Source organism: Pleurodeles waltl, chromosome 3_1 (genome assembly GCF_031143425.1).
Source record: "Pleurodeles waltl isolate 20211129_DDA chromosome 3_1, aPleWal1.hap1.20221129, whole genome shotgun sequence".
Classification (NCBI taxonomy): Eukaryota; Metazoa; Chordata; class Amphibia; order Caudata; family Salamandridae; genus Pleurodeles; species Pleurodeles waltl.
The window spans coordinates 788405734-788426126 of record NC_090440.1 but is presented as its reverse complement, the minus strand read 5'-3'; the positions used below and the strand labels follow the sequence as shown (position 1 = coordinate 788426126).

The 20393-nt window shown below is 45.9% G+C and overlaps 1 protein-coding gene across 4 annotated transcripts in view; it reads right to left on the bottom strand.

Moving 5' to 3' along the window:
• Positions 1–20393, bottom strand: part of SBF2 (SET binding factor 2) — a 1701375-nt gene that overhangs the window by 404594 nt on the left and 1276388 nt on the right. For all 4 annotated transcript variants that reach the window (XM_069223624.1, XM_069223621.1, XM_069223622.1 and 1 more), the window contains exon 25: positions 3035–3180. In XM_069223624.1, the coding sequence (XP_069079725.1) occupies positions 3035–3180 (146 nt within the window). The remainder of the gene's footprint in view (positions 1–3034; positions 3181–20393) is intronic.

Sequence of the window (20393 nt, the reverse complement as noted above, 5' to 3'; positions counted from 1 at the left end):
TCCTTGAGATCTAATGTTGACATGTTGTCCTCTTTTTTGAGTAAGGGAACCACGTCTTGAAGTTTTACCATGTGGAAGTGATCCGATTTGATGAAGAGATTCAGCGTTCTGAGGTCTAATATGGGTCTTAACGTTTTGTCTTTCTTTGGAATTAGGAAATATAGTGAGTAGACGCCTGTTCCTTTTTGATGGTTGGGTACTAACTCTATTGCTTGTTTTTGTAACAATGCTTGGACTTCTAGTTGTAACAGGTGTAAGTGTTGTTTGGACATATTGTGTGCTCTTGGGGGTATATCTGGCGGGAAATTTATGAATTCTATGCAATAACCATGTTGGATAATGGCTAGAACCCATGCGTCCGTAGTTATGTGTGTCCAGTTTTTGTAGTATGCAGTAAGTCCCCCCCCCCACTGGTGTTAAGTGTTGGGGTTTTGTGACATTGAAGTCACTGTTTGGTTTGACTTGTTTTAGGGGTTTGGAATTTTCCCCTTGCTCTTGGGAATTGTCCACCCCTAGACGAGCCTCGAAACCCTCCTCTCTGGTTTTGTCCCTGATAGGTGGGTCTGGTTTGCGAGGTGGAAGGTTCTGGTGTTTGAATAGGAAACCCCCCTCTAAATTGTGGCTTTCTAAATGTGCCTCTGCTTTGTGGGGAGCAGAGCGCGCCCATGGCTTTGGCCGTGTCTGTGTCCTTTTTTAATTTTTCAATTGCTGTGTCCACCTCCAGCCCAAACAACTGTTCCTGGTTGAAAGGCATGTTTAACACAGCTTGTTGGATTTCTGGCTTGAATCCTGAGCTTCGTAACCATGCATGCCTGCGAATGGTTACCGCAGTGTTGACTGTTCGTGCTGCTGTGTCTACCGAGTCTAATGCGGACCTTATTTGGTGTTGGATATTGCTTGTCCTTCCTCAACAACCTGTTGGGCACGTTTCTGGTGTTCTTTGGGCAAGTGCTGTATAATGTGTTGCATCTCGTCCCAGTGTGCCCTGTCGTAGCGAGCCAGTAGGGCTTGCGAATTTGCGATCCGCCATTGATTGGCTGCCTGTGCTGCCACCCGTTTGCCCGCTGCATCAAACTTCCTACTCTCCTTGTCAGGCGGTGGAGCGTCTCCTGATGATTGAGAGTTTGCCCTCTTTCTTGCTGCTCCTACAACTACCGAGTCTGGTGTAAGTTGCTGTGTTATAAACACAGGGTCCGTTGGGGGAGGTTTGTATTTTTTCTCCACCCTAGGTGTGATAGCCCTCCCTTTCACTGGCTCCTGGAAGACCTGTTTTGCGTGCTTGAGCATGCCTGGAAGCATTGGCAGACTCTGGTAGGAAGTGTGGGTGGACGCCAAGGTGCTGAATAGGAAATCATCCTCTATTGGCTCTGAATGCATTGCTACATTGTGGAATGTAGCTGCACTTGATAGTACCTGCGTATATGCAGTACTGTCCCCTGGAGGTGACGGCCTTGTTGGGTAACAATCTGGGTTGTTGTCTGATACCGGAGCATCATATAAGTCCCATGCATCCGGCTCATCCTGTGTCATCCCTGTATGGGTCGGTGACTGCATTGGGGGTGTTGTTACCGGGGAAAGCTGTGGTGAATGCAGTGGAGAAGGTTGTGGCAAAACCCTTGGTGGTGGTGTTTTATCTCTTGCCACCTTTGCCTTTGGCTGCATTTCTGACTCATGAAATGCCAGCTTTCTTTTGGTTTTAATTGGAGGAAGAGTTTGTATTTTCCCAGTCTCTTTCTGAATATGCAACCTCCTTTGTGTATGGTCTGGTTCCCCCCATACCTATCTCCTGCTCAAATCTGTGTTTTTGCATTTGGCCGGAAAGTCCTTGCTCTTCCATGTAGGAGCTTCTTTTCGGCTCCGAAGCCACTTTTTTCTGTACCGAAGCTTCCGAGAAAGTCTTTTTCGGTTCCGACGTAACTTTTCTCACCTTGGGTGAGTCGAACTCTCGGTGCCAAGATCGTTCGGAGCCTGAATCTCGACCGGAGTCGGATTTATCACTGTTTTCTGCATCGTCGCGGGTTGCTCACTTTCGGAATCATCTGAGTCCGTTCCCAGGAGGGAAATTCTTTCCTCCTCTTCGACGTCGAGTTGTTCCATCGGTGTCGACGCCATTTGTAGTCTTCTGGCTCTTCGATCGCGTAGGGTCTTTTTCGATCGAAATGCCTGACAGGCATCACAAGTATCCTCCCTGTGTTCTGGTGATAGACACAGATTACAGACCAAGTGTTGGTCTGTATAAGGATACTTCGAGTGGCACTTCGGACAGAAGCGGAAGGGGGTCCAGTCCATTAGTTTTGTCAATAGACGCAGTCGGACAGACCAGGCCCTGTTGAAGAGCGGAAGCCCCGAAGGGCCGCCGGAGCGCTTCTACTATTGTTGTCGATACGCTAACACTAAACCGGTACTGAGTACGAACAATACCGTTGAATTTTAGATATTTAGCTAACTTTCCCGATTCGAAATACGGAGCGAAGAGGAACACGTCCGAACCCGATGGCGGAAAGAAAACAATCTAAGATGGAGTCGACGCCCATGCTCAATGGAGCCGAAAGGGAGGAGTCCCTCGTCTCGTGACTCGAAAAGACTTCTTCGAAGAAAAACAACTTGTAACACTCCGAGCCAAACATTAGATGGCAGGATAATGCACAGCATGTGTATCTGCAGCTACACATGCCACCGACCATACATATATATATATATATATATATATATATATATATATATATATATATATATATATATATATATATTTCAAGGCCGCAGGACAATGATGACCCAAGAAAAAGCCAATGAAAACTGACTCAATACTCACAAACACTGCTGCTCGCCAACAGAAAGTAAAGGTTTGCCTAACAGATGCTCTGAACACTGGAAAACTCAGCTTCGAGCCCACTAAGCAGAAGAGGGCCTCCTACCATTTCAAAAAGATAGAAAGATTCTTGTTCTACCCTCCTCTCTATGCATGCTGACTGACAGCGCAATACAGGTGTTTTCTTAGTTCTCACTGCGTGACATTACTTGCATTTACTCCTACCAGAAAGATCATCATCTTCATTCCAGCCAGAGCGGTTTCCTTTCTCCTCCGCTATCATGCTAGTCTTCTTCTTTGCCGTGTACTGACGCCCAATCGTCATTTTTCCAGCAAGTTTGGCTCCTTTAGCGATTGTTTTCGAGAAAGTGCTAAAATTCAGAAAGGAGTGAAAAACTGAACATCAGAAAAGGGGATAAAAAAAAAAGTTTTTACGCTTCTAGAAGTAAACATTAAAAGTAATTTACCTTTGGGGAGAATACTCTAACTGTGCCACACACTGTAATTGTTTTTTAATCCAATTGTAACTACCATAAGTGCTAGAATACAGATTAGTAAAAGCTGTGGAAGCATAGGTATTCCACAGTAATAGCCAATGGTTTCATAAACTCTAAAAACACCACTTCAGCGTCTGTAAATTACAGAAATATTTTAATCTTAAATAATTATAGTGTTGCAAATCATACATTGACACACGCAGTCATTATAACCCAGATAGTCCAAATCATGTTTATTTCATTCATCGAGCTCCAGAGGGATAACTTGCAAATATATTAATTCACTGACCGGTTTGTTTAGTGTGCTGCCAATACAGTACAAGTATATGCTCGGTGTATTAGCCTGCCATTAAAACAGGAAACTAGATATTTGCACCACCTTGCACAAAACTTTCCTATTCATCTAGAGAGCTGGAAAATTGATGTCCTAACACCTAATTAGAAATCCAAAAAGGCACAAACATATGAAACGTGTGAGTAAGTGGGATGTTGGTTGATAGGGGTATGGGTCCATCTCAAGCAATGGCCGCAATTAACCTGTGGCTAACCCTCTGCTGCTTGGTGCAACAGCAGTCAGGCTAAACTTAGAGGCAATGTGTAAAAAATGTATCAGCACACAAACAATAATGAAGTTTAAAAAAAACTCAAAAGAAAAAATCCACACAAACTTAGAAAAAGAGTAAAATGTAATAATTTTTTTTTTACATAAAAATGATTTTTAAAAAGCCGATCAGTAGAACTGGCGATTTGTAATTTCAAAGAGTTATGGTAAGTATTGCGCCTAAAAGTACAAAGTGCCACTTGTGGCAATCTGGTCCTGCGACAGCGGGTGAAAGTCACAAGCTCAGGCCAACTGCGATGGAGGGCCAGACCGAATTCAGGGACCAGGTCAGTCCCACTGCGTTACCTTTGAAAGTCTAGCATGAAGAGTCGGGTTTGCCATGGAGGAGGCCATGGGGAGCAGGGAGAGCGTTGCAGAAGGTTGTTACTGTAGTGTGAAGAGCAGGTTAGGCATCGCGGACAGTAGCAGCTGTAGAACAAAGATCCTGTTGGACATCGCAGACAGTCATTTCTGAAGTTTCATACTGGCAGTCATTGCAGGCTGTCGACACTGTTGTGCCAGTGGTTGCTGGCGTACATTTTTGAGTGAAGAATTTGATTCACAAGAGCTTTGTGTACATGGTCAGTGTGGGCGACAAGATCTAGGTGCGAACTGGGACCAAATCTTCAGTATTTCTTCCTTTCTTCAGAGAGGAGCTCAACTGATGACACACCAAGGGTCCAGGGCCTGGGAAGCAGCTCTTGGGGACCAAGCACTCGCTCCAGCAGAGGCAAGCAGTGCTCAGGCAGGTTCAGGCAGCAGGTCAGCTGGGCAGAAGCAGGGAGGTCTCTGGAGCTGTTATGTCCCTGGGGCTCTAAGAGGAGTCACTTCAGCAAGTAGGGCAAGCCTCAGGCAGCAGAGTATCATTCTTCTACAATAGTCACAGGTCCACGAGTGTACTGAAGAGTTTGGTCTGAGGGTCAAATATTTATACATGGTGTCAGCTTTGAAGTGAGAGAAGCTCCTGGAATTTCTCCCTACAGTGGTGCCTGGAACTTCCTGCCTCCCTGCTGTCGTCTAGTAGTCTAGTGTGAAGTCCTCTGTGTGTGAGCTGAGCCAGAGCCTTTGAAGTGTAAGTGTGGTGGGTAACTGCTTCACCACCCCCATCAAGTCAGAGATGACTCATACTGCCAAAACTCAGACCCTCCTTTGTGATACTGTCTGGGAAGAATACACAAAGGCTAAATGCCAGCTACTCAAAACGTTAAGATCTGGAGGTTCAAAGAACTTCACAGCCCCTGAAGGGTAGAGAAGTCCCCTTGAATGAAGATGAAGTACTACTAACCAAAGAGTATCCCTTCTGGAGTTCTGGCGCCTTCACATGGAGTGGGAAAGTGAAAGAAACCCCCTTTTTTTTTTTTTTAATATGCTCACCCACTCTAATAGGGGCATGCTTCATCATCAGGTTCACCCTGACTCCAAGAGGTCAGGGTGGGATCAACCATATTCCAGAGAGCTCTTAAACTTAGATAGGGGGCGTAACTTTAGAGATAAAAATTCTCCTCCGCCACTCCCAAGTTATCTCTTTATTAGTGGGGTGCATGGGAAGTTTAAAAACATATTGGGGTATTAGGATATACTGATTCTATGAGCCTCAATAACCAACATGTTTCAGCCCTATATTCATGGCCTAAAAAGGTCCAGGGCTTACATCAGCGTGATTCATAAATATGTCACTCCCCGAAAGATGTCTTAGTGTCTTTTTTGTGCAGCATGAAAAATACTCAAAACATGTACAGAGCACGTAATACTTGCCACTCAGCTTTATACCTGCAAATAAAAATATATCTGGCATGAGAACAATAGCAATCATCTGATTCAATATCCATGACACACACTTATCCCCTCTGCGAGCAGAATTTGAATGCTAGTGAATGTGCACACATTTCTATTCCACTTGTTGGTGTCTTAATCAGGCTCGTGCACACACATATTGAAAACAGTGTCAAGATCAGGCCTGTGGTGAATGACGTTGTGAAAGTCACCACTATGACACCACGTGTCACACTGAAGTGTGTATGTTGCTCTACCCTATAGGCCTACGGCTGGAAGGAGTGTGGTGTTTTACATTTAAAAAAAGGACAATCATTCATGACCCCATCTGGTGCTTTCTTCAACAAGCATAGCAACGGCTTAGAGATGTACATCTGTTATATAAAACTAGTTACAGCGCTGTTTACAATCACTCACACAAAGTGCTGGAGATAAGTGCCCCCACGGGGGCAAGAGTGGACGGCCCTGTAGTCAAACTCTAAAAAGAGGGCAATAAAACCTACTGTCAGACTAAGCAAAGATATATAACCACCCTACGGGGCCATGGTCTTAAACATTAATATGAGAGAAGAATATAAAGTTTACCAGAGCAAGGCACACTCTACAGTAGAATGAGCCACTTCTTCAAGGGTCCCAACCCATTATGAGACCCACTTGGCATCTCTCCGCTGCTTTTGTCAGATCGGTGCGGCTGGAGAACGCTATGTATAAACCCCGGGGCACGGCCGGTTGGGTTAGCTTTCTCAATTAATTAGCTGACTGTAGGTGGGTATCCAACGGAGAGCGCGGTGCAATCTATGCGGGGAGGCCCGAGATCAGGTGGAATGGCCCTCCTCTGCGCCCGTGGTGAGGAGTGAACAGTACTCCTTCGGCACAGCACAGCGGCATTCCATCAACCCTGGTTGGTGCACGCAAATGTGCGCGTGGGTCCGAGAACCATGGGAGACGTAGTCTCCATTTACAGCTGCCGCGTCTGGCAGTGTTCAAAAAGGGGCTTACAAATCCGTAGACAGCAGATCATGCTATAAATGATACAAACACACTAGGAGGCGAAAGGAAAAGGAGAACAAAATCATTATATATGGTAATAAATCCTCAAGTCTGTGTGGAGGAACATCCTCAATTTTGAGAAACAGTCTCACTGCGTCAACACTAACAGTGAATTGCACAATGGAAGGGGAATATTAATGGCCCGAAATGATAATATGTTCAGTAACAGGCCCACGTAGTGATGTAATTCATGCAGATGAGACATCAGGTAGGTAGTATCCCATAAATAATGAGAGATGTAATCCCCCTGAGTCGACACTACTGATGAATCTCACAACAGTAGGGGGATATGAATATTAACTCCTCTCTCTCTCTCTCGGGGCTAGACTACCGACCCAAATGGGGCCGGTTTTTACTTTAACCTTTATGTCTACCGTCTGTGATCGGGCACTACCTGCCAATCTTTCCCAACTACTGTGTAGATTAGGTCTCTCGGCCCAGGTGAACTGCCATTGATCGACAGGGACTACACACAGTAAGAAACATGTTGACCCATTCATATACCACATATTGAGGTGGGACAGACCCTTATCTCTTTCTCTTTCTAGCAATCATCACTATAGTTTTTGGTCTAGACAAGAGGACCCACATATTAAAATGGCTAGGTTATCACTTAGCCCAGAGGTTCCCAACCTGTAGTCAACAGACCCTTAGGGGTCCGTGGCACATTCCCAGGGAGTCCGCAGGCTGGGGCTGGCAGGAAGGCACTACTCTAGCTGGGGCCTCTCACTGCATGTTTTTATATTACTTGATTTATGTAGCAATTTAAAAAGCACTGCAAAGTTCCTTGTACATCCAGCAACTTTCGAGCAAAAATAAAAGTGCCAAGATAACTCTGGTGATTAACGTACCTGCTAGAGAGAAGAGTTTTCTCTAGTGGTAGTTTTGACTCATCTAAGGACAGCGCAAATGGGTAATATGCCTGCTGCAAAGAACATGTATCATGCAAAGAACAGTATTTTATGTGCATAACACAGTGGGTTACTGCTTTTGTCACAGAGATCCTTTTGTTACTGTGCAGTTCATTAGTTACAATAATATTGTAGCACAGAGAGCTATGAACTACCAAAGAGCTGCATGTAAACTGCATGGCACAAGTTAGAAAGTTATGCTTTTTTTCCCAAGTCTTTCATTATAATTATGCTGTTAAAAAAGGTTTGCTTGAGTAGAAATAATTCTTCTTATTAAAGTGAACGCTAACCACTGTGTTATGTTCTTAATCCTGAGTTTGTGCTTCTCCAGACCAAGCACTCTTAGAAAATGCCTACACCTTGAAACCTACACCGTGTAGTCCCCTGTAAAGTGCTCCGATACCCTACATTGATATGGGAGGAGCTATAAAACAAATTAATTATATGTGACAGAGAGGTTATGGAGAGATGAGAGGCCCTTATGGTTTTAGTTCATTTTGCCACCACAAATTATTGCGAAAAGTCTTTCTCAGATCTTATGCACCTAAAAAATAAAAAATAAAATTGCTTGGGAAATGTAGACTCTGACCTGAGGAGTCCGCTTTCCTAAATAAAAAGAAACATTGAAAAGTTAGATTCAGCACCAACCTCCCCATTACAATATATATTTGTTTTTCATATTTTTTCAATATAAAATAATTATATATTTAGTAGTTGGAGTATTTGTTTGGTGTGTACTTGTTTGGGTATTTTTTGTTGATTATTGTTTTAATGATTGAAATGTAAATCATACAAATTGCTTGGGGTCCCTGGCATCCTGAATTGATTCAGTGGAGTTCTTCAGGAGTCAAAAGGTTGGGAACCACTGACTTAGTATATGTTAGCCCATTTATATCTATAGCAATCTACACCTAGAACATTTACCTTTACTATGCGGCAAAAAACAGAAGATGTCCGGCAAACAGCCCCCTGCGGGTCCCATTGGGCATTGCAGCACCAGCCTAATGTGGTGCATGCTCAATGATGAAGCATGACACCCATCTGGGTGTGTGAGGGCTCTTGCTCCTGAGCAGTCAGATGCCCCAGCTTGGTTCTTCAGTTCATTACCGACCTGTTCATACGGACACACTCTTTCACATAGGAACTGCATACTCCTTTTTTTGAAACTCAGATTATTTGGGAACATATATGCTGGACCTTCATATGCGCTCTCAGCCCCTCCTCTTGGATAGTGAAGAATTACTTATAGTCTACAGGCAGCTAATATACAGGGTGTGATCAGCTGGCGAGCTTTTTATTTGTTACAACAGGCTTCCGTTTTAACCTCAGGCTCCACCTTCGCAATCATATATTTTCGCATATGTAATTCAATCAATTGCACAACACGCAATACTGTTTAGCCAGTGTCTAATGAGGCCGTTTTTAGTTTGTGTCCCTTGCTCAGCAATAACAGCACTCTTTTTATTGAGAGTTATTATAATCACAAGAAGGGTGTTTTGATCAAAATAACAGACAACCACCATTCTCTTGCTAGTTAGGACAGTTCATGTAGTTTGCAGATCTAATATGACCTTGTGATATGATTTATATCAGGGATGACTGATTTAGCCCAACTTAATAGAGATCAAGGTGAGACATGACAGTGTCCAGTTAAAACGAACAGTGGTCTTCGTGGAATGGAGCTGTGCATGCTACAAGCAAGAGGGAGGGGCACTTTGTGTCTTACAGTAGACTTGACACATTTCTAGCAGTCCTGTAGGATGTTACATCCCAATGTAGTGCAGATATGAGCAGGCAAAAAGTGAGTATGTTGTTAGAGGCGCAGCAGCTTAAAAGAGGCAGTATCCTTGGTCTAATGCTTGAGCAATATCACCTGAAGCATTTACTAGCACAATTGCTGTTCGCAGGTTTATAGAGCTGAACATGTGGATTGTTTTTAGGTGTCGCCTATAGACTGCTTTTAGCTGTCTATAAAAGTCCTCTTGAAGACCATACCTAAAAACAACAGCAGGCTTGGATAATGCCCTTTGCTTAATATTGGTTGGCTTTATTTGTACTCCTGTTTGCTTGCTTCTTATTAAATGACTTGCCTTCCTCTTATTGTGTTTGTCCCTTCACTGGAGCGTAGCCTTTTTACCACCTAATTGATGGGCTGGCTTTTATCGTTTCTTTACTCACTTTAGGGAACTACTATTTTCTTTTTTAATGGGTCACTGCATGGGCGAACATGTGTTTTCCTGCTCTCTCTCATGTGCTGCTTCCACACCAATACCAATACCTGCTCACCATGTCGTTCACTTCAACTGCTTGTCCACTGCTCTGCTACACCTTGCGGTCTTTTAAATAAAATGTTTTGACTCATTTCTTTGGGAAATCCCGGCAACTGCCATTTGCTACCGGGCCACTCTGCATTACAAACTGTGCTTTTCAATTGCCTATTCGCTCCCTCAACCCCACCCACTAATTGCTGACTCTTCCTGTCTGCTCCTAAATCCTTTCTTCCCTTGCTCCCCTCCACACAGGTAGTGATTTTTAGGGTCAAGCGCACGAGCACTCCGTCCCTGTTGTAATCGCTCTTTGGGCTTTTAACCATGCCCATGTTACGCCTGTCACTTTCATTGGTTTGTGGGCTTGCCTTTTAAAATCCGCTTGATTTCATTAGTGAAAGGCATGCATACATCATGCCTTTTCCGGTGTTCAGCCCTCCTCGATTGCACCGGCCAACTACTGAAAACATATGAGGATCCATGTTTTCAGCCTGATTTCTGCACAAATGTATCTTTTTATTTTCCACGCAGCGCGATTGCGCTGGGTTTTACATAGCGCACTCGTTTTTTTTCTTTCAATTTACGTGGCAAGAAAAGTCCGGTTAGGCGTTTACAACGCTAATAGCTCTAACTCGAGCAAATGTGAGACCCGTTGCAAATGCTTGTTTTTAGCGTCAGCATGCTAGCAGTGGTGTAACACAACAGGGAAGCATCGGCCTGTGGAAGCAGCCTGTCTGGCTGCCGATACCAGCTTGTACGCTCGTCCTGCTTTTTCACTTTTCCCTGCTGTGAAGCAGAATCTTCCACTCCACCATGTCCAGTTTCAATGGCTTTCAAGCAGGCTGCTAGTTGCTGCAGCGGTGCGGTTGTTGGCAGCCTTAAGTGCCAGCACTGGCAGCTCTGCTCAGCTCCAGCCTTCGTTCTTTCTACGAGATGCCAAGGGCTACGACGCTCCCTACAGCACAGTGTGTTTCGTGGGTCAAGGCCACCCACTGGTAAGCTAATTATGCTGTTTCTGCTTTTCATTTTCGGTCCACGCGTGCCAGTCAGTCACCTGTTAGTTGCCCTATGCACTGAAAGTTAAGCAAAGGCCTCTTTTTGCCGACATCCCAGTAACTTCCTTTATAGCCCCATTTGTGGTGAGCAAGGAGGGGCAGCCTGAGAGGTTTTGGTGAACTCTGGGGACCTGGCCCTGGGGGGGTGACACTGACAGCAGACGCTGACAGCAGTTTAGCAACTAAGCTACTTAGTGCCAGGGATGTGAGAGGCTGGTGGGTGTCTTACGAGCAAAATAATCAAAAGGTCTGTAAAAGTCTCCGCAAGCCTCAACAAAACTTCAAAAAGTCTCCTTATCCCTTAAGCTTTTCTAGTCATTCAAGCCCCCACTCGCCTGTGAGAGATGAGCCAGGAGGCAGTCTGTGATAAGCTCTATGATAATCCACAGGAGAGGTCCCATGGGTTTCCCTTAGAGACTCCTAGACCTCTAAGACTCCAAACAGATGAGAATGTGAAAGAAGGATCGAGGGAAGATGGAAAGGAGACAGCGTCCAAGGTCCCTCAAGTAGACTCTTGCATGATTCCCCACAGAAGCAAACCAGGTCAGTCGGCAACCACAAGCACTATAACCATTAATAGAAGACACGCAGTGTGAAGATAAAACCCTAGTGGATGATTAAATATGTTTGAATCTAGGTGTAAGTTATCACAACAACCATACCAATGCCCTTCTTGCTGGTTCACCAGCAACACGGACATGCAGGGTGGCAGGTGTACTGAAATAATACCCCTGCTAAATAATTTAAACTCAGAGTTTGATGCTCTACACAGAGACGTGTTTGACCTACTTTAAGGATTTCACATGTCCAAGCTTTCCCGTAACACCAGTAGGGCCCAATGCTAGCTGACTGGGCATCGAGCAAATAGATACCAACTGCCCACCTCTCATAATAGAGGCATGAGGGATTTCAGATAAACAACACCAATATAATCTAATAAAGCACATAAATCGTCTAATCCTATCCAATGACAAAGGGAGGCAACATGAGGACCCAAGCTACAAATCAGAAAAGGTCCCATAACTGAAGGACAAACTTGGATCCAGGAACAGGCCTGACTCTGTCAATTCACAAAAAAAGGATCATGTTACTTCAAGATGCAAGTACTAGAACTCAAGACCCTGCCATTTTGAAGCAGGCTAAGGATAAACACAATTTAGCAATCTGTAATTTACCCCCAACCACAAAAAATTAGGGGAGAACTTCCATGTGAAATAAAGTTTATGAATAGCTATCCGATAATTTGGGGAACACAACAATCAAAATAGGAGAGCTCAATATTATGAGACAACACACAAGTGCCATGGGGAATAAGACCTGCTGTATCTTAGTTGGTAGTGGATCCACAAATCTGTCTGAGTACATGTGCAAATCAAAACTTTTGGCCAACCCGTTTTCCTCAGTCAGAATCATACTCAACCCATCTTTATGTATGGCCAAGTATGGAAAGTTTGAGAAACCAGCGGAGGGGCTCACAGAGTTTACATGTACCCAGGCCCTGCAGATGAAAAATCAAAGCAATACTTGCAGCAAACAACAAGTGACAATCAGTAAATAATACTGAATGAGCTGGCAATTTGTAGTCCGATCAGTTTGAAAAATTAAACAGTGCTCTTTGGAAGGAAAAACAACCAACCAGGCAGATTTGCCCCAAAATAAGCGACTCGGATAAAGCAGACTGACTAGTAAAACAAAAGGTGTGTCAAGGGAATCAATCCTCTAGTTACAAAATAAAAACCTTGATTATTTCCTGGATCGTGGCTGACATCCCCGAGGTGGGAGATTCTGATTTTTGGGACGTTCCTAACTGCATATGATATTATAATCCTTAAAGAAACATGGGCGGAAACACCATGGATACAAACTCCTACTTTAACCACTCTAAATGCCCAACAGCACTGGCCAAAACATGGAACTGTGGCAGCTTGCAGACAGCATGCAGGAACAACATATGTATAGCATCTAAAGAATGGGATAGCTTTTACAACAACCTGCAAATTAGTGGTATAAAATTGTTTGGCAATTCTACATTGAGAATAATAAAATCATACATATTGCAGAAACAATACAAGGCTTCCTAAAGCTTTTAGACACCATTAAAAAAAGCACTACTAAAAACAAACAAACCTGATATACTCACCATCATATGTGGTGACTTCAGCTGTAAGAGAAGCAAATGGGGAATTCATGACGTGTCTACAAAAGAGATTAAATCAACGGCACGGAACTCCTATGAGAACTACTATACAAGTATACTGACATATAATACACGTAGGGCCCAATGTGTTAGCAACTATATCTTCTTAAAGGTAACAGACTGAGATGATTTTGAAAATCTGCAACTACATCAGTGGATAGAGAGTGACTATAATCCCCTGAAGTTTGAAGATGGACTCCGAACTTTGCAGTAAATTTAGCAGTTTAGAAAAATGCCCTGCCATGGTTGTTCTACAAGCATCTATCTTAGAAAGCCAAACAGAAGATGATAAATTACTCCTGTATAGTGAATTATTGAACACATTAACACCAACAGTTTCCAGGAAAAACACCATCAAAAAGAAACATTGCATGCAACAAGTGGTTTGATGAGGACTGCAAAAATAAGAAAACAGAGCTCCAGTCAATTACACATTCTGCTCTCACCAAAGATAAAATCAGGGAGGCCGCATCAAGCTATAAGGCCCCACTAAAGAAGAAAACTATGGAAGTCATGCTCAAAAATTGGAGAGAAATTAAAATGGCTGTGGCTGGAAAGGTAGAGAGCTTTTTAGTTCGAATTCTGATGAAATGAGGTAGGTATCTAGTAATAATCACCTAGATTTGAATATCAGTGAAGAAGAATGGGTATCCCACTTCTCTTCAATTTTTATGCCTATTCCAGGAGATTTCGTGACCTGTCAACCACACCTCAAAGGTCAATCTATGAGTGGACGACAAAAGATGGTTGAGGGCCCACTCGTTATTAGCAACAAAAAAAAACATGAGGGGAGCAATAAAAGACTTGAAAAAGTGGGAGGCTCCAGGACCTGATATGATACCCCAGAGGTGTTCATCTCAGATCTGGACTGGTGGACCGAAATCCAAACAGAAATGATATGACGATATCAGCAGAGGTTCAGTGCTCTCCATCTAGGCAAAACTGTATCATTGTATTAGTTTAACAGACACTTACTGTAAAATATTTCCAAAAGTGATTCTGAGGGAACTTGATGATTAGGTTACCAATGAGAATATCCTTTCTCCCATTCAAGGTGAGTTCAGAGAAGGCCTTTCTACTATCTATCAAATATTCACCTATTTACATTATATGCACAAATTCCGCACTGCTAAAAAAAAATGCCCCTCTAGGTAGCTTTCTCAGACTTCACCTAAGCCTTCAATCTGATTCCAAGGGAACGTCTTTGGAAACATGTAACAGTGATGGGGAATGGTGCAACCCTTCTTTCCTTACTGTACAAGTTACTTACCTTTGGTAACAAAATATCTGGTAGAGACATTTTTCTTCGAGCAATACCCTTGCACGTCGGTACGTGGTGGTGGTCAACTCCGCAGGCGTCATTGGCATCCTGCTCACCGTGATGACATTGGGAATAGTATCTAGACACCGCCCTCATGCAGTGAAGTCAGTTTCTTTTGACGACTTTCCACGCCAAAGCGCAGAGCCGCTAAGAACACTGAGATTGGTGAGCCAGAGCTAAGGACCTGAAAGGGGGAATCCCTGTACCTAGAAGTCAGTTCGCAAGCGGGGAGGATGGGTGGGTGGTAAGGAATCTGCAACTAGAATATGTCTCTACCAGATATTTAGTCACTGAAGATAAGTAACTTGTTCATCTGATCAGAGACTTCTAGTTGCAGATTCCTTACCTCAGAATACATACCCAAGCACTGCCATCCTCTGTGGTGGGCTGCGAACAAAGATCATACTAGGAAGTCCTGCAGGACCGAACGACCAAAATAGCCACCCGACGGACCTGACTGTCCAGGCAGTACTGCTTAGCAAACGTGTGGCAGATATTCAGGACAGGAACTCCGAGTGCTAATGCAGTGGAAGCAGCAGTTGCTCTGCTAGAATGAGCACACAAGCCCTCAGGGGGTTGCTTCTTGGCCAAGGCGTAGCACATTTTGATGCAAAGAAACACCCATCGAGAGATGGTACGCTTTTGTGCCGCCTTCTCTTTTTTCGCACCCACATATACAATGAACAGTTGATCGTCCACCCGTAAATCTTTAGTACGATTGAGGTGAAGACCAAAGCTCTTTTTGGGTCCAGACGGTGGAGTCTCTCCTCCTCATGGGAAGGATGTGGGGGTGCATAGAAAGTAGGCAGAGTGATGGACTGGCCTACATAAAAGGGTGTAACTACCTTAGGAAGGAAGGAAGCCCTAGTGCGCAACACTACTTTGTCAGGGAGCACAGATAGGTATGGAGGTTTTGAGGAAAGGGCCTGAAGCTCACTCACCCAGCGAGCAGAGGTGATAGAAACCAGAAAGACTGTTTTGAAGGTGAGGATCCGCAAGGGACAATTATGCATTGGCTCAAAGGGGGTACACATCGAATAAGTAAGTACAAGATTAAGGTCCCACTGAGGCATGATAAATGGAGTGGGAGGAAATAAATGGGTGAGCCCTTTTAGGAATCTACTCACAACAGAAGATTTAAAGGGCTGATCAGGTAGCCGAAAAAAGGCCGAAATGGCAGATAAATACCCTTTAAGGGTGCCCAAAGCAGAGCCCTGCTGGGCCACAGAAAGAATGAACAGAAGAACCTCGGACAGAGGGGCGGAAAGGGGATCAACAGATTTGTTAGTACACCATACCACAAATGTATTCCAACGACAGGCGTATACAGTCTTGGTTGATGGTCGCCTGGCTGCCAAGATAAGATTGCAGACTTCCGGTGGAAGGGCAAAAGCCGTCAACTGGTGCCGCTCAATCTCCACGCATGAAGGCGGAGGTTGGACAGGTTCGGGTGAAGAACCGTTCCCTGTTGCTGCGACAGAAGATCCGCCCGAAGAGGCAGTCTGAGTGGAGGATCGATTGACATGCTCAATAGCTGTGGATACCATACTCTCCATGCCCAGTCTGGAGCCACCAAGATGACTTGGGCCCGATCGTTCCTGATTTTCTTGAGAAATCTGGGCAGAAGAGGTATAGGCGGAAAGGTGTAAAGGAGGCCGCAGTTCCACTCGAGACTAAAAGCGTCTATGAGCGAGTGCCGCCTTGAAAACTTCTACACGCAAAACAGCTGACATTGTGCATTCTCTGCGGAGGCGAACAGATCTAACCAAGGCTCCCCCCCACTGCTGAAAGAGACCTTGCGCCACCTCCGGATGGAGACACCATTCGTGATCGGCTGTGCATCGATGGCTGAATTTGTACGCTTTGGCGTTGAGGAAGCCCGCCAGATGTTGAACCATCAGGGTAATGCCCTGATATTCCACCCATTTCCAGAGGCGTAGTGCCTCCTGACAAAGGGTCCAGGACCCTACCCCGCCCTGTTTGTTGGAGTACCACATGGCGGTGTCATTGTCCGTGAACACCTGCACCACTTTCCCTTTGAGAGAGGGAAGGAATGCTTTCAACGCAAGCCTGATTGCCCAGAGCTCCAGCAGATTGATATGGAGCCCAGACTCCGCCAGAGACCAGAGTCCTCTGATCTCTGCCTCTCCCATGTGGCCGCCCCAACCCAGAAGTGACGCATCTCTCACTATAGATAGATCTGGTTGGGAAGGGAGAGGGATCAGCTGTGGACCCAATGCAGATTCGAAAGCCACCACTGCAGGTCTTTTGCAGTCCCCTCCGAGATCTGGACCATGTCGGAGAGATTCCCCTGATGCTGCGCCCACTGGAACTTCAGGTCCCACTGCAGAGCCCGCATATGCCATCTGGCATGTGTCACTAGCAGGATGCCATGAGTCCCAGCAGCCTCGGAGTCAATCTCACCGAATCCCAAGACCGAGGTCGAAAGATCAGAATCATAGCCTGAATGTCTTGGGCTTGCTTTTTGGGAGGATAAGCCCGAAACTGCACTGTGTCCACCACCGCTCCAATGAAAGGGAGCGACTGAGAGGGAGTCAGGTGTGACCTCTGCACGTTTATAGTGAACCCCAGCATGTGCAGGAGGTTCACCGTAGTCTGAAGGTGGGAGACAACTTTCTGGTGCGAATCCGCCTTCAACAGCCAGTCGTCAAGGTAGGGGAAGACTGAGACCCCTAACCTGCGCAGATGAGCTGCAACCACCGCCCTCACTTTCTTGAACACCCAAGGGGCACTGGTAAGGCCGAAGGGGAGCACGGTAAACTGAAAGTGCTCGTGACCTACCTCGAATCGTAGGTAATGTCTGTGGGCAGGATGGGGATGTGGAAATAAGCGTCCTGCAAGTCCAACGCTACCATCCAGTCTCCTGGCTCCAAGGCAGACAGAACCTCTGCCAGGGTGAGCATTTTGAATTTCTCCTTCTTGAGGAAGTAGTTTAGGTCCTGAAGGTCTAGGATAGGACGTAAGCCCTTGTCCTTTTTTGGTATCAGAAAGTAGCGGAAATATCAACCACGACCTACTTCTGGCACAGGGACTTTTTCTATAGCTCCCTTGGCTATAGCTGCAACTTCCTGGCGGAGAAGCGCCAAATGATCCTCTGGAAGGTGATTGAAGGATGGTGGCATGGGTGGTGGAGCAGATTCGAAAGGGAGGGAGTAGCCCTTACGAACGATCTGTAAAACCCACCTGTCCGTGGTGATGTTTTCCCAGTGGGGCAGGTGATGGTGAATCCTGCCACCAACTGGACGGGACTGTGGAGACAGACTAGGAGGGTTTGGAGGCTGCAGCGGGGGCAGAGGTGGACTGGGCAGACCTCTGGTTCCCTGCCCCATGGCCACGTGGGCTTCCGCATCCCTGGCCACGCAGAGGCTGAACAGCGTGCGTGATACAGTGTCTGGGTGGAGGACGCGACAGGGAGCCCCTTCCGTGGCCACGAACGGGGCAAAAAGCGGACTGTGGTGGGCGAGGGGCAGAGGAAAGACCGCGGGATCAAGCCGTAGCCAGGAATCCTTGAATCTTTCCAAGGCCGAGTCCGCTTTGTCTCTGAAGAGACAGGAGCCATCAAAGGGCATGTCCATGAGTGACTGTTGGACATCCCCAGAAAAACCAGAAGTATGTAACCTGGTGAGGCATCATAAGGCCACCGTTGTAGCAACCGATCGGCCCAGAGAGACGGTTGTGTCAAGCCCACAATGGATTGTGAACATTGCCACATCATTCACAGCTTGAGAGGCGATAACACGGGCCTCCTCCGGTATCTGCAGCAGGACTTGCACAACCGTATCCCATGATGAATGGGTATAGCGGCCCAAAAGGCATGCGGTGTTCACAGACCGCAGCGCGAGACTGGAGGAAGAAAACAACTTCTTGCCAAACTGTTTCAGTCTTTTGGATTCCCTATCCAGGGATGCGGAAGGGAATACGCCTGAAGAAGAGGAAGTGTGGATAACAAGACTGTCACGCTTGGGGTGGTGGGACAGGAATTTAGGGTCTTTCTGAGTGGGCCGATGGCAGTGTGCGATAGTCCTATTCACAGGAGCCCCTGTGTTGGGTTTGGACCATGTACCCAAAAGGACATCGGTGAGGGCTTCATTAAACGGTAAAAGGGGTTCTGAAGTAGAAGCCCCAGGCTAAAGCACCTCCATCAGGAGATTAGACCTGACCTCAACAGTGAGAGGCTCGAGACCAAGGACCTCAGCTGCCCTACTTACCACAAGTTGCACCCTTCGCCGTAGCCACGGTAGGAGGAGACAGCATGCCAGCGTCAGGAGAGGTATCCAGACCACTGGCTTTGCCCAATTCCTGAGCCCAGTCGATAGAAGGATCATACTGGTATTCATAAGGGTCCACGGGCCCCTCCAATCCCTCCCCATATTCGTACCCATGAGAAAAAGGGTCAGAATCCGACCTGGGGCGAATAGGCCCCATCGAAGTCAAAGGCGGCGTCGGCTGACGCCGCTCCGACTCCAAGTCGTCGGGGATAAGAATTGGGGCCACGTCGATAGTGGACACTACCGACGTCGGGAGCGCCGATGATCGACCCGGCACCGGCGAAGGTTTCAAGGGTGCGACCGGCGCCGGTGCAGATTTGCGGATGGATTCGGAGGTCACCCCGGTGGCCGAAGCCGCCGGCACGGAACCCGAGGGCCCCTCAACCGAACCCCCTGGGCCCGAAGGCGCGGTATCGGGGTCGGACAACTCAAATAAGTTGGGCGGGGGTCACTCCAGCAAACTCGGGGAAGTGGAGAGCCGACCCAGATGCATGCTTCAAGGCCGGAGGCCTAGTGCGTGGATGCTCTTACCGCGTCGGCCGAGTGACAGTGCGAAGTCGGAGAGCGATGGGACTTCTTCATCTTCTTACCTTTACCGGAGGATTTGGAAGAAGACGAGTGGTGATGACTGCACAACCGATCTTGAGACCTTCCTCTCGAGCGAAACCGAGACCTACGTGGAGGCGGCGTCTATATAGTACTCCCGACGTCATCACGGCAACCACAACGCCAACGACGCCCGCGGAGTTGACCGACACCACATGCCAACGCGCAAGGGTATTGCTCTAAGAAAAATCTCTGGATCCAGTCTGACGCCTGAAGGAAATTCTAAGGTAAGGAATCTGCAACTAGAAGTCTCTATCAGATACAACTCTTGTATACCGATACCACCTTGCTAGTTAGACTAACCCAACAAGAACTTATCAATGAAAGAAAAATTTCACAATAGGGATGGAGTAAAACAAGGGTGTCCGCTGGCCCATCTCTTGTACATCAATAATCTTTACGAGGAAGTAAGCAAAGCCACAGAGAATATAGCCATGATAACCTGTTTTAAAATAACAGCACTTTTATATACAGATGACTCAGTTCTGATTGCCAAAACTGCAAGGAGCCTGTGGGCTCAACTGGCAGCCATGGAAACATATTGCAAAATAATTCAACACTGAGAAAACTAAAATCATGACACTCAAGTCAAACAGAAATACAAATTCTATCTTCTATATTAACGGCTCAACCCTAGAAAAAGTGGAACCCTTTAAATATCTGAGGATAGAAATCAAAAGAAACCTCAATTGGACAAAACATATCAAAATTACCCTAAAAAAAGTGACAGCACCAGCAAATGATATCCAAAGATTGGTCAGGAAACATGAACATCGATTGCCCAACCACATAGATAAGGTTTTCTTAAAGATTGAAAGTCAAGTTGTCTGTGGTCCTGAACTCTGAAGACTTGATAAAAGTCCTGGCCTCGTTGGCCGCTTTGACCGGAAATTCTGGAAATCAATGCTCAAACTCTGCAAAGAAGTTCCCACTGCTATCCTGGAATCTGATGTGGGCTACACCTCCATTTAATATGCACATGTGAGAAAACTCTCCTGAAATATGTCCTAAAAAGAC